General features: G+C 38.9%; 3 protein-coding genes across 3 annotated transcripts in view; 1 reads left to right on the plus strand and 2 right to left on the minus strand.

Moving 5' to 3' along the window:
* The window catches only part of LOC137984675 (nicolin-1-like), a 2,746-nt gene extending 1,402 nt beyond the window's left edge, over positions 1-1,344 (minus strand). Inside the window, exon 1 of the mRNA XM_068831913.1 lies at positions 1-1,344. This exon is cut by the window's left edge and continues 1,402 nt beyond it. Coding sequence (XP_068688014.1) covers positions 617-1,282 — 666 coding nt within the window. The 5' untranslated portion in view covers positions 1,283-1,344 and the 3' untranslated portion in view covers positions 1-616.
* LOC137985579 (5'-3' exoribonuclease 2-like) overlaps positions 1-14,478 on the minus strand; it is a 98,652-nt gene that overhangs the window by 50,040 nt on the left and 34,134 nt on the right. The gene's annotated exons all lie outside the window — the stretch shown is intronic.
* Positions 11,606-12,986, plus strand: LOC137984609 (homeobox protein Nkx-2.2-like). Its single transcript, XM_068831777.1, has 2 exons — positions 11,606-11,905; positions 12,352-12,986. The coding sequence occupies exons 1-2, from the start codon at positions 11,713-11,715 to the stop codon at positions 12,837-12,839; spliced, it is 681 nt and encodes a 226-aa protein (XP_068687878.1). The 5' UTR covers positions 11,606-11,712; the 3' UTR covers positions 12,840-12,986.

Consider the following 14,478-nt stretch of genomic DNA (forward strand, 5'->3'; position numbering starts at 1 on the left):
TTATTATTATCATCATCATTAGAAATTTCAAGCTCACGATACAACTTTTTAAAGACATGTTTCGGCATGACTCATTCCATCATCAGTTAAACATTAAACACATCAGTTAACACATTAAACTGATGATGGCCTGAGTCATGCCGAAACATGTCTTTAAAAAGTTGTATCGTGAGCTTGAAATTTCTGTTAATACTGTTATTTCCACAAAGTTAGAGCAGTATTCAAATGAGTGTCGTAAAACTAAAACTAAAGTAATTACTTTGGCCAATCAAAAAGGACGGAGACAATCCAGTAGACCAATCAAAACTCGAAGTAATTACACATAGCCGTCTCAAAGCATGGGAAAATGTGCATGCGCAAGCCACGATTTGTTTTGGTTTCACCTCTGATTGGTTGAAAAAGTGGCGCGAGAACTTTGAACCAATCACTGAGTGAAGTAATGCAAAACCAAAGTAATTCGCTAATTACTTTCGACACTCAATTGAAAACCGCTCTATGGCAATGTTATATAATATTATTATTACAATTATTATAATTTTCAGAACTTGTGCCCATAAAACATGAAATGCACTTGAATAATCATAGGATTTTCTATACTTGTTCCCCACTTGAGTTATTACGTGTATGACAGCAAATTGATGTCATAGCTGCCATCAATATCAAAACGTCCAATGGCTACTTCACTTTCAGAGGATTTCAGCTGCTGTAGCAAAGCCCAAAGCTGCTGGATTTTAGAAGCAACACCATCAGGGCTTGGACAATTCTGTGGGGATTTTACGACTGACTGGTTGGGTGATTCGATAGACTGCAGCCATCCTGGAACTACAGCGTTTCTCTTGTTGTTTAAAGGGAAACACTTCACCTCTTCTATTCCAAAATTGTACCAGTGAGGGGATGGCTGTTTAAGAATTAGTCTCAGCATTATAACTTGATCATTAGAGGAAGGTGTTATAACGTCTTGGATAAAAATTGTAAAATGTTCTTGGCTTCCTGTCTCAAAATGGGGATGAGGCATGAGCTTAAGGTTCTTGACGACAGAAGTCCACGTTTCGTTGCTCATATCATCACGAAGTTTTAGCTTGACTGTGATCGAAGCTGTATAGCAGTTCTTAAAGGTCAGCTTTCCTACATTTACAGCATGGCTTCCAGGAAATATTATGTCCACCACAGAAACGCCAGACTTGCAAGCGTCACTAGTTTGATCTCCAACTTGCAACAACACTGGTTTCTTGATAATGCAGTCCAAAGGTTTTAATTTTGACTTCAACGAAGCATCGGCCATCTTTTCACCTACCACGCAATCCGCGAGAACTGGAGATGAGTAAAGGTATTCAACCCCAGACTTCCTAGAATCTTGACGTTACCCGGTTGAAATTTGGCCGTCGATCGTAGCGACTGAGATCGCAAATTATTCTCCTCAAAGTTTAAAAGTCATTTGATGTGTTAACAAAAAAAATTGAATATCTGTTAGTATACGGAATAATCACTAGAATTTATCGATACTGCAAATGAAATAAAAGCGTTGTTTTAAGTACTGTTGTGCGTGTCTTCTCGCCATCTTGAAGAATGTTGTGTTGTGTTGCGAGACACTGGGAACAATCTTGTTACCATGTCCCTTTGATGCTCGGAGCACGAACTTACTGCCACTACAACCTTCAACCTGATGAATTTATTCTGAGTTACATCCCTGTACCTTTCGCGAAAGAAGCGCTTAACGATTAAAAATACCTGGTGTGCTACTCAACTAAATTATTTGCACGATTTGAGGTAACTGCGCACCGCACACCGATGGCTCAGTTGGTTGAGCACCGGGCTGCCATGCGGGAGGTCGTGAGTTCAACTCCGGCCGCACCAACACTCACGGTCTTTAAATAACTGAGGAGAAAATGCTGCCTTTGTAACTGACATCCGCAAATGGTTAGACTAACGCCTTCTCGGATAAGGACGATAAGCCGGAGGTCCCATCTCACAAATAACTTCCATGTTCATTAGTTCCCTGTGGGAACCCTATTCGAGAAGAGTAGGGAATGAAATTCCTGGTGTTGTGGCTGTCCGCTGGGTGAGTATAGCAGGTCCACATCAACTGAATAGCTGCCAAAACTTCAACCTGCTCAAAGAAATAAATAACAAACAAACAAACCTTAAACTACGCTTATGTTTTCAGTTATCATTAGAATATGATGATTAGCCGTGTGGTGGAAGAAGGACTCGAGGGAAAAACGAAACTAACTAGTTTCCCGAGGGAATTAAGTGCTTTGTTATATATTTAGACTTTTCCTTCAACAATCACAATAAAACACCCGGAGCAGGCAACAACTGCGGAATTGTATCCCGGTCGGGATACATTAAACACAAATGACTGGTCCCGAGGGAAGCAGTCTTAGTGTCAGGGGTTGTTTCTTCGAAGGGAACCACCACTCTTACTACAGAATAAGTTTAAATAGAAGGAAATTATGTTTACAAACAAATTTGATCGAAATTTGTTTTTAAAACAGTGTCTATATCAAGAAAGTGAATTTTAAAATCGCTTCATTTCACTATCAAATAGTACTCGTACTACGGCTACTACTATCCCGACAGATATATAGTGGTCGCCAGAATAGGCCATTTCCGAGTTCATGTCTGCCTTCTCTTCAAAGCGAGTCTAAGTGCGAAGTTTTTGTTATGAAAATTAGTTTTCATTCAAATGTAAAGTAGAACTAATTACCATCACAAAAACTTCGCACTTAGACTCGCTTTGAAGAGGAGGCAAACATGAACTCGGAAATGGCCTATTCGTGGGAGTGATCTTGGACGCATGGTGTCACCCCTCAGTACCGTCTAGCCTATGTTACATGAAAATTTCGTGGATTAAAACGATCACTGAAAACGGAACTTTCAAAAACGCTCTCCAGAGTGGAACTCTTTGAAAATGCTATTTTCGCGACTACGTGTGGACGGACGAAAACGGAACTTTTCGGAAACGCTGACGTCACACTATCAGTTCCAATCCACTCCGCGCAATGTAATAAACTTATTCAAGATGGCGGAGAGGCTTCACTTTCTTGTCTTTCATACTTGGGCTTATTTCAAACCTAATTGCTTGTTTTCAAGCAAATTTAGCTTTGATATTTTTTTATGTTGACTGTTAAGCTATTCTAATCAAAGATGGGGCCAATTTATTATTTCGCGGGCTCATAATGACGAATACTCATGCGTCAAGCATGCGCAGTCGGGTTATACGATATGTGTGGACGGGTGAAAGCGACGCGAAAACGCTACGTGTGGACGCGAATTTTTTTGAAAACGAAGAAAAAAAAGTTACGTTTTTAAACGAATACGGAAACGTGTGGAGGACGCGGACGGGACCGCTAATTTCGCGATTTTATGATGTGCGTATTTCGCAACTCTTAAAATTCGCGATTTTGCAAAATTCTTGTACTATGAATCACTTTAATTTTGGCGATCTTTAGTAAGGCACTATTAAAAGGTACTCAACTTATCCTTGAAGCAAATAGAACAACTTCATTTACAATAACGTCTAACTGAATTTACAACAAGAGATGGAGCGACGGGTCTATATGAGAACAGTAACAACAGAGTTCTAACAATTTCCACAAGAATTTTACGCTTGTTCGTTAATTCTAGTCAATTGACCATGAGCTCTATCACGGTCGACGGTGTAAATTCCGGGAAGGAAGCGGAATCATGCATCATAGTTTAAAATCTTTCAGGAATCACGAATCTTTGATTAATAAAATCGGGAATCATGACTGACAACGACACCGAGGAAAGCTTAACAAAGTACATGCAGGAATTAAATACTTCCGCTCCAGGGAATGTACAAAATCCCTTTTAAAAGTCATGAATCTTTGAAGTAACAACCAGGAAATGAAGAATACTTAAGACTCGAATGATCTCGCCTCTATCCTCGATTCAATGTGAATGTCTTGGTATGAGGACGTTGCAATAGGCCATTCCCGAGTTCATGTCTGCCTCCCCTTCAAAGCGAGTCCAAGTGCGAAGTTTTCGTTATGAAAATTAGTTTTCTTTCAGATGTAAAGTAGAACTAATTACCATCACAAAAACTTCGCACTTAGACTCACTTTGAAGAGAAGGCAGACATGAACTCGGAAATGGCCTATTGCCTCAGAATAGATAAAAACATGATTTTGTCAACTTTTTAATGTTAATAAACTCGTCCTTTCTTCATTATAAGCTATTATCGATGTATTGTTATTCACTTAATTTTCGAGTCATGTTGTGTTCGCGACACTTATTGATCGCGTCACTTAAATTTCGGAATTAAAAAAAATTCGCGAAATTAAAGTGTTCCGAAAAATTCATGTTATAAGGTATTCAACTTAATACGACGAACGGCGTAAGCACAGTGACAGTGAATTCGAAAGCCGTTAAATCTGTGTGAGGTTAGGTAACTAAGCACTGGAAATAGGAAGTTTAATTATATGTGTACCGAGCATTACCGTATTTAGCTCTCAAAGTCCCCATAAACTTGCGGCGAAAGAAAAAAGAAAAAACAGTTTGGGAAGACGATGTTTTTTCTATTCATTTGTATCGAAAAAGCATAGTGTCCGGATCTGTTAGCTATGCATTGGTAATGTCAACAACTGAACGTGAGGAAGGAGTTGCCGTGTTTACTTGCGGAAGTTACAAGCTTATGTCAGTGTTTTAAAATATCCAAACACGGTTTCTTTGTGTTCAACAAAAGTAAGGTCACGCAAGATCAGATAACAGGGAGCTTAAGCACGCGCGTTTTTGAGACGCGGACAGCAACCGGAAGTGTGCTGTTTTCCCTTTTAACCTGTTTTCACACAACCACATTTACACTTCCAAATATCTTTTATCCATTAGAAATAATTAGTATAAAAATTTGGGAGACACCACTGCCCTGGCACGCGAAATTTTCTCTTCCGGTTGACGTCCGCGTCAGCTCTCTAATGACCGTCACGGTGACCTGCGCAATAGTTCCCGTCCTTCCAAATCGAAGGGGAATTGCCATTTTAAGAACATTTTCACTGAACTATTGGGTAGTGGCCAAATCATTATATCCTTGCCTTGCCGTTTCCACGTGGTGGCCTCATGGTTACTGCGCTCGACTCCGTATCGAGTAGTCCAGGTTCGGGTCCTGGCTGGGTCACGGTGCCTCTGTCCACCCGGGTGTATAAATGAGTACCGGCGAAAGTGCTGTGGGTAACCCTGCGATGGACTAGCATCCCATCCAGTGGGGAGTATAAATACTCCTAGTCGCTTTCATGCTACAGAAACCGGAGATAAGACGCGCCGGCCTGATGTCCCTTTTTAGGCCCCTTGCTGTTCTCATATCTTGTCCTGCACATGACATTACTAAATAGATTATATCACCCCAAACTATTTTTTTTATAATGTTTAAATGAACTCTATAAATCAGTGTAATGGGATAAGCTTCGGAGTTTCCGTGGTTCTCTAAGTATTGGATTATCTTATTCAACACTGCTTTGAACTCGCCCTTAACTACCGAATACAATGAATTCAATGAGCTTTTACTGTCTGAAAATAGACTACTTAAGGGACCTAATCATTTATGGAATCAGCTTAAAGAACAAAATTGGACATAGCTACTATCTCAGGAAAACTGATTGTTCTCCAATGACAGCTTTGCATAGAAAATCGCACCATCTTCTCACACAATTCGGAATTGATAAGTAGGTACCAGTGATGCTATTTAACCGTTCAAAATTAAAATTGTACGAGTTCAAGTCCAATTTGAGATTCTTTTAATTCCGCCGGAATGTAAGATTGTGCGGTTTTTTTTATTTACAATACACCTTATTCCAAAATGGCCGCCACTTTAGTATTCTTTAGTTTGCATGCAAATTGGCCCTTTTAGCCTCGTTCAAGGTTAAATATTCTTTTGAATTTTACGTTTGAAAGCGAGGCCATAAGGGCCAATTTGCATGGAAACAAAAGAATACTAAAATGGCGGCCATTTTGGAATAAGGTGTTTGTATGACCTCAACAAAATTCTCTCGATCGATTTTCCAGATAAAATCTATGCACACAAACTGCATACTTCTATTCTTCGATTGCACTCACGTGATAACATGGCCACGTTGGTTCCAAAACAATAGAAAAACTTAGCCCAAATTTTGAATAATAATAGAGTCAAATTCCCAAGAGACTTTTTCGCTACTGTTCTTTCCTGGGCCAAGACACAAAAAGCCGGATTTTTTTTGGATTTTTAGAGCATCAGGAGATCTAACTTTCAAAAAGAAACACACAATTTTAAATTTGCAAAACATGTTTCGGATGATCGACATCCATCGTCAGTTGTGAATACAAGTGAAACCGCTAGTCGGTGTTATATAAAAGATAGCTAATAACATGCATAAGTACTGATTAAATAACAACGTGAATAGAAAATACAATGATGAGAAGACAATGGGTATGGACGAGGAAAATTACAGTGAAAGTGTTAAATTGACATGATTAACCTGCTTATTTAATGAGGGTTTTTCCCAACCTATGTGTAAGGCCTCCTTGATTTTTAGTTGAAAAGGCGTGGAGGCGGTGTCAAGGATTGAAAAACACTCCTCCGAGCATAAAGATCTGCATGCTTCTGACCCATTAATGTGCTGAAAGATATGCGAGTTCTTATCCGATGTTAAATGTTCACGAACACGTGTAGCAAGATGTCGGTTTGTTTCGCCGACATAGCAGGCACTACAGCCTGCGCAAGAAAATTTATAAACCACACGGGATCGTGATAATTTGGAAATAGCATCTTTGGCACTGAATAAGTTCTTAATCTTGTATGGGGCAAACACTAGCTTGATGTCCAAGTTTTTACAATAGCGTTGTGTTAAATTCTTGATTCTGCGTTGAACGTGAGTCGAGAAAGGGCCAACGAAAGGTAATTTGTAATAGTGCGTGCGAATTTCGTTAGAGTTGGTTATTGCGGAAGCGTGCAGGGGGGAGGCAAAGAATTTGTTAAGGTATTGTTTAACAGTTCTGCTGAACAGATCTGTAGAACTTTTGGGGATTTTTGGAAAAAAAATGGGATTTGGGGTTAGATGATTTGGAACAAAAATTGTTACATTGTTAAAATTCCTATGAAATGAAAATTTCGTCCCATTGTTTACTATACTTGGTGAGTTGGTGACTGCTAGACTGCAATCCAATTGTGCAGCGGTGTTTCCCATATCTAATTTACCTCATCATGATCATTCCAAGGGAAGTAAGTTTGAAACGTGCGGGAGCCAAGTAAGCACTACACGTTCTTGAGTGTGAATGCTGTCTCAGTTTTCAAGCTTTTAAATTTACACACGAGCTAGCAGTTTTGCACTCCTGGCATGGAACACTGATCCATTTTGAGTGCCTTTTGTTTAATAAAAGTGCTATCTAGCGTACAAAATGTGTTTGCCGTTTTCCTTTCAAGGGAGTGCTAAGGTTTCATTAAAAGATGATTGTGAGAAAAATAGGGATTTTTAGAAAATTTTGGGATATTTAGGGATTTTTAGAAACTTTTGGGGATATTTAGAGATTTTTGGAGGGATTTTTAGGGGGAAAATTGAGAATTTCCGGATAGATTTTTAGAGCATTTTTCGGGATATTTGTGTCTAGGCCTATTCTTTTCACCAACATGGCCGCAATGACGTCAGGTACGAGAATGTTCACTAAGGTTTGAATCCTCCCAGTGTTTGTCCAATCATTTACTTTTTTTAAGAGTTTACTGCTCTCGTCCAATCAAAATCAAGTAATGTAGTTGAGTCCATATTCGCCATAGCACTGCTCACGTCTAATCAGAATCGTGAAAAATTGTTGAGTGTCTGATGGCGATATTTCTTGTTGACAAACATTGACGTCAAATTCCTTTTGATATTCAAATTTGCTAACCACTGAACAACAGAGGTCGTCGTTTCAACAGCCAATTAGGCTCTGGTTGGAATATCAATAACAAAGGGTTACGTCACGACAAACATCGCGTTAGGGAAGATATCGTTGACGTCACCTATTGTCATTAATGTGCCAACCAGAGCGTCATTGGCTGTCGAAACAAAGGGTCTTTTGTTCCTGTGGTTGTAAATTTGAATAACAAAAGCAATGTTTGTAAACAGATATCTCCCCAATAGTTCTTGCGTTCCGTTGAGTGTAAGGGGAAATCGAATCTGGGAAACATTTGTGCTAGACAAATACTCGGACCGGAGCGCCAACCGCTTGTTTGATGTTTCTTTTAGGTAAAGAGGGCAATTTTACAGCTTGAGCGATGACAGCGAATTATTTCGGACATTGAGTCATAGACCAAATCGGCTCACTCATTATTGTACCCAATTCAAATCTCCCGGGGTTAAGATTCTCTGCGTATTTATTCAAGTTTAAATGATATGGACGGAAGTACATGGAACAAAATGTTTTATTCTTAAAGAGTATGAATTGGGCAAAACATTGAGTTTAACCCATTCTGGTGGTTCGTTAGAAAAGCTTGCTGTGATTCAGCTGCTGACACTAACCTCTTTTCATTGGCTGAGTTTGAACAATGATCAATTAACCATTTCTTTTGCAGTTTGCAATGACCTAGCGCATGCCCTGTGCTATCTTAAGGCTAAAGGGATGTCCATGCCTCCGGTACCGGTGATGTGATAGAATTCGCTTTTTCACTTGTAAGTCCATAAATACGAGAACTTTAAATTCCGCACCGAGAGACTTACAAGCTTATGATGTGAAAAAAGGGATAGCGCCATAGTTTTATTCTTACCGACGAAACTTCAACCACCATAATGTGTTTATTTTCCAATGTTAACCTTTCACGACATCAGGCTGATAAGTTCAATGAGTTCAACAAAGGGTGTAAAATTGACAGAGATCTAGAAGTGGACGACTCGAATAAACAAATTTAGCTGAGGAAATTTGATGGCCTCACCGGTAATTGCAATGGAAAAAGGAAAGATTTTTCACAATTCGAATTCACGAACCGGGTTCATGATGTCGATCCTAATCACTTGGAATTGACTGAAGGGATAATTACGAGAGGAATGTTTTTTGCTATTGCAAACGATTTGGTTGTAGGAAAAGTCATTCTTTATCGGATTCAAGTTGATGGTGATACCACCTTGTGTTTTGTTAAAAAGCAGAACAATAAATTTCTGAGAAAATAATCCCAATCTTTAACCGTTTCAACGGATAAATTTGTTGGTTCAAGCTTAGCTTCCAAATCTAAGGTTAAGGCGACCCTCAATCAGATTTTTTAAGCTCATTTTTATATATAGAAAATATTCAGAAATACATCTGAACATCTCGTAGAAGTGCTTGGGGGATAAAAGATTGAGTTTGAACGGCAAATGCCTTAAAATGGAAATGGATTAAAGTCGCATTAAGACGAAGGAATTAGTTCCATCACAGATTAAAAGACAAAAGGAATTCAGCGCTACCAGTTTTTCTAATCCCATGTGATCAAAATCAATCATGGACGCACGGTTTAGATGATGCGAGATGAGACGAACTTTAATGTGAAAGCCTGTCCGTGATATGTGCTGGTCTTCAAGTTGTCGTTTTATTTGAGCGCTGGAAATAAGTTGCGTGCCAGTGTAAGTATGAATAAAACTGCTAGAGTGGAAGGGAAATCCGCTAATAAAGAATTGAACGATTTGGATGAGGCCGATTTAAGGATCTGTTTCCTGTCCTTTGTTGTATTCCTTGAAAATTAATAAGATGTCTTGAATAAAAATGAATCCTTCTCGAGGGTGGTCATGTTTACCTCTGTTAAAGTGATATTTGACATTCTGAGATTGTTTATGAACACCACTCCAAAATCAGGAAGTCTTAGATGACAACTATTCTGGACGTGATAAAAATAAAACTCATTACAAACAGGTTTGGTATGTCTAAGCAAATTTAAAACTGAAAAAAAGCCCGAACAATGACAAAGTAAAGTCAACAATAACTAATATATCTTCTTGTGGAAAAGCCTCTTATTCAATGCATGATTAGTCTATACGAGGCTTTAAATAACTGGGCAACCTCTAACAAACTTGGGAATCTTTCTTAATTTTTTATAGCATCATCCACTTTATTTTTCTTGCGTTGCGTGCTTCAAAACATTCATGCCTGTAGGAGTGTGCTTCTAAATCAACAGAGGCTGGCCACAATAAATCATTCGTTTGACGCAATTAATATTTGACCCCATTCTGGGGTTTCAAACATTTTGGCCTTTTTTAAGTTTAAAATAAAAAAAAATGCTTAAATTAATTGTTGCTAAGTCCTGCTGCAGATTTTTTTCGGTTATATATCCCTTGTATATTTGTTGGTCGGTCACAGATCTTTCCTGTTAATATTTGTCGCGAGACTGGCACCTCTTGGCGAAAATGAAGTCTCACCAGGGAGACAACAATATTTTAACCGCACTTATTATGGTTTTGAAAAGGTATTGATTTCATTCCAATAACTGACTACAATTGTAGTTGTTGCGTTTGCAAGTGTAGTGCCCCGAGTGAGCTGTGGAAGTATTGAGTAATATTTGTTATTGTCAAAAGGCTTAACTTGTTACTAGCGCAATACATTCAGACAAAGAGAGTGTTTTGTTTAATTTCTTTGCGTTGTACAACAAGTCAAATTGACCATCATAGACTTTCAATTCCGTCAGGATATCGGTTTCAACTCAAAATTAAATGTGTTTCCGAGACTAATTGAATAGACTTCAAAATCTGCGGTCGTACAGCTTTTAACGCGACCATGTGCTGTTTTGAGAAGCCGTCTCAACAAATAATGAGTTTCATCCAATAAAACGCGACGATCTGTTTATACATTGCTTCGGTTATTATCACGCCACATCACGTAAAAAAGCTACTTAAAGGTTGCTTCCTGTCCTCATTGCTCGCATTCAAGGCCCGTATATCCCCGCCACAAGTCCCTAAAATGTCACAATAAAAGCACGGAATCGAACGAACGGCATTCAAGCAAAAAACGCTCACGGTCGCCATCACGATCCAAACTTGTAGGTTCTATTTCGATAACTGCTGTGAGTCAAACGACTGTCGCTATTTTAATAACTCGATTTCGTCCCACAAGCAATGTTTGAGTTAGTGCTTAAGATCCGCGTTAATCTTTTTGATAAGTGAATCTAAAGTAGGCAAGAAGCATAAGTTGGTATGATTAAGTTCTAACAAAGGGGCGGAGACCAAACTGTAGATTGAAATAACAACCTTAAAGACCTCACTTTTTATGTACTTAAAAGGTTGTACATGTTGGATCTAATGACAGTTTTAACAAAAGAGAAAGTAACGTTAAATTAGAGTGGAATCAAAAGCATTAAGAAGTGCCACGGAAGCCTTAAATTTCCTAATTTTCGATTAATTCGACTAGTTACCACGGAAGAGAACTTCAAGCTAAAATTATGCAACTGAATGAATCGATGATCCAAACCCTTTTGTTCACAATTAAAGGTTGGGATTCAATAGCTTTCTAATTAATGTTTTCTCTTTTCTGATAATCGACTGTTGACAAGAAAGAGTGTCAAGTCGTTGAAAGAGCTGCCCGGAAAGACGATTTGATAAGAAAATGACATATGTTGAATGTCACCATGCTCGACATTGGAGGACCTGAAGCCCGCCCTCCAAACCTGACATATGTCGAGTTTATTTTATCTCCTTACACGCGCATATTTTACAGCTTCAATGCGCGGCTCATAGCAAGACTCCAAATACTCTTGTTTCTCAATATACCGGGTGAAAGCCCTGCAAAATGTCCTCGTTTTCGATAAATAGTCTACTCGATCTACAAGAAAGTGAGCATGGCTCCACGTCAACAAATCGCGCTGGGAAAAATGCGCTTAACTCAGAAGAACAAGCTTCAGTGCGGCGCAAAGAATACATAGATCCGAGGAGATCTCCTAACTTAAGCCCAGTGCTTGAAACAGATAATACGTCGTACGAAGGTAAAGACAGTACAGTTCCGAATGTCATATTTTCTATCTTTCCTTGTAGCTTGTGTCGACGCATTACTCTTACTCGATGAAACCGCACACAACCGGAACATCTTTCGTCTGGATTCTACCACAGGAAATTTTTATAATCTCTTAAAAGCCACATAAATTGTGCGCATTTTAAGTCCCAGTAACGCGAGGAGGCGACTGAACTTGGGAGTTATTTATGTGCAGATGACATTCAGTCACTGTAAATATTCTTCTTCAAGAACGAAAAACTTTTTTTCTGAAAAGTATTTTTCTCGATAACTACTTTTAAAGAATTTAAAGTTTCTTGAATAAAATTTACTCCACAAATACTACTAGCATATTGCATTGAAGTGCCGTTTTAATTGTCGTAAAGTCATCCTTAGCTTTTTTTCAATCTCTCCTAACATTTTGGTTAACTTAACTTTTAGCTGATTCCACAGAGAAGCTTGATTCAGAAGACTATCTCCACGAAGATGGCGTTGAATTAGACCAGGAAATTCCGAGTACAAAAAAACGAAAGCGACGAGTGCTGTTCTCCAAAGCGCAGATTTACGAACTCGAAAGGCGCTTTCGCCAACAGAGATATTTGTCGGCTCCGGAGCGGGAACAACTTGCCAGACTTATAAATCTTTCGCCGACGCAAGTCAAAATATGGTTTCAGAATCATCGTTACAAATACAAAAAGCAAGTGGGAGAAAAAGGACACTTACATTTAACAGGCGAGGGTTTGCCAGCTTTCATGAGCCCAAGAATCGTACCCGTGCCTGTCTTAGTTCACGAAGGACAACCTTGCGTTCGACGCACTCACTTGACTTCCCCGCGACAGGAATTCGTGAACGGATTCGCTTGTCCACCACCGGTTCCATTATTGTACTCAAACCCGATATATAACAACCGATATTGGAGCTTTTCTTAGATTAAAGTAATGCTTCGGTAAACACTACTCTTCATGGATAGTTGCTTCAGTATTACAAAGGCAATTCAGACTTTTGAACTCCTAAGCAGCGTGTCCTTGGGGTTAGTGCTTCGTGTACCATCAGTTATCACACCTAAGACACGTTTGTTGCTATCTGCAAGGATTGTTCTTTGTTTCCAAGTATCAAAAGCCCATTTAGCTTTAAAAGAACTGGCAACTGTCCTTTGAATGATTAGTTTGTAAGCTTAGTGTCGGATTTGAGCTTCGTTTAAAAATAACACGAGAACTTCACCATAAAGACTGAATATAACTAATGTACAATACAGTAGGTACATAACCGTTTTATGTAAAAAACGACACCAAACGGTCAATGATTCAAGTTTTCGGAGGAGCAAAACTAATTTTCGTCGCAGTTGAGAGGCGTAAAAATTAAATTGAATCAATTACAAGGCGACTTCCCTCTCATATTTTAGGGTAAGTCATTCCAATCGAAAATCTACAGGAAGACGCTTTGCTTTCACATTTTCTTATCATGTTTGCGATCAACTTAGCAAATAAGATGTACACAGTTATGAGAATTTGCTATCAGCTAAATTGGCGTTCACGAGTAAGAACCGAGCATGGTTCAGAAAAAGGCACAGGTTTTCGGCTTTTATAGGGATTTCTGGTTCTGTAGAAATAAAAAGGATGAAGGATGCAGCGAGAAAAATTTTTCTCCTCGCTGCATCCCGTACGCGAAGGTCTATTGAGGTAGCTCTAGTTAGCATACTTGACTTCAACATTAAGGTTGAAAATTTTCCTTAAACGTGACGCCATCAAGTGCGTAGAGACGTGGTGCTTTTCATAGGAAATTTCTTTCATGGCTTAGAAGGTGAAGGTTACTACAGGGCACTACGATAGCCCGCCGGCCAACATGAAGTTGGCGATAACTAATAATGTCAAACCCAAACTGTCAAGATCAATTACTCTTATCTTTGAATTAAGAGCTTCAAGAGTCCTAAATGATTACCATTTTCGGACTTTGGGAAGGGTTAAAAAACCAGAGATTTGAGCGGAAATTGAAGTTGTTCTCAATTTGGGATCTGTTATATTCCGATCTTATTCTTGCGCGCAATTTGCCACAAACGTGACCTTACAAATTTTGCGTTCTAACATCATTTCGAACTTTGAAGGTCGCATAAGTGCTTGCAGAGCTTTCCTGTGTGTAAAAAATTATTAATAGAGCGCTTATCTGCAAAATTTAGTCCGTAAACCAACGTTAAACGATTAGGTTTTGAAAATTATAGAGATTTTAGAATTCCAACGTTGCTAAGTGTTTAAAATGGTACATTCCTGTTGGTGAATAGACAGGGCATTAGTAAATAAATGCCGGAAAACGGCTTACATGAAATGAATAGCTTTTGTAACTCAGCTTAATAAATTATCCCGCAATAGTAATTAATTCATGATTTGGGTGATAATTCTAGCGAGGGAATAAATCGAAAGTGCGTACCTCGGGAACGACATGTACGCCACGATTTGCTCTAAGTGTAAATACAGCTTGGAGAGGTTTAGAATAACAAAGAAAGTTTACAAAGCGTGTCTCTACAGCTGTTTCTGCATATCTATGTCCAGTTTGGGTCTTCAGAAAAAAAAAAAA

This window comes from Montipora foliosa, chromosome 14 (genome assembly GCF_036669935.1).
Source record: "Montipora foliosa isolate CH-2021 chromosome 14, ASM3666993v2, whole genome shotgun sequence".
NCBI classification, from domain to species: Eukaryota; Metazoa; Cnidaria; class Anthozoa; order Scleractinia; family Acroporidae; genus Montipora; species Montipora foliosa.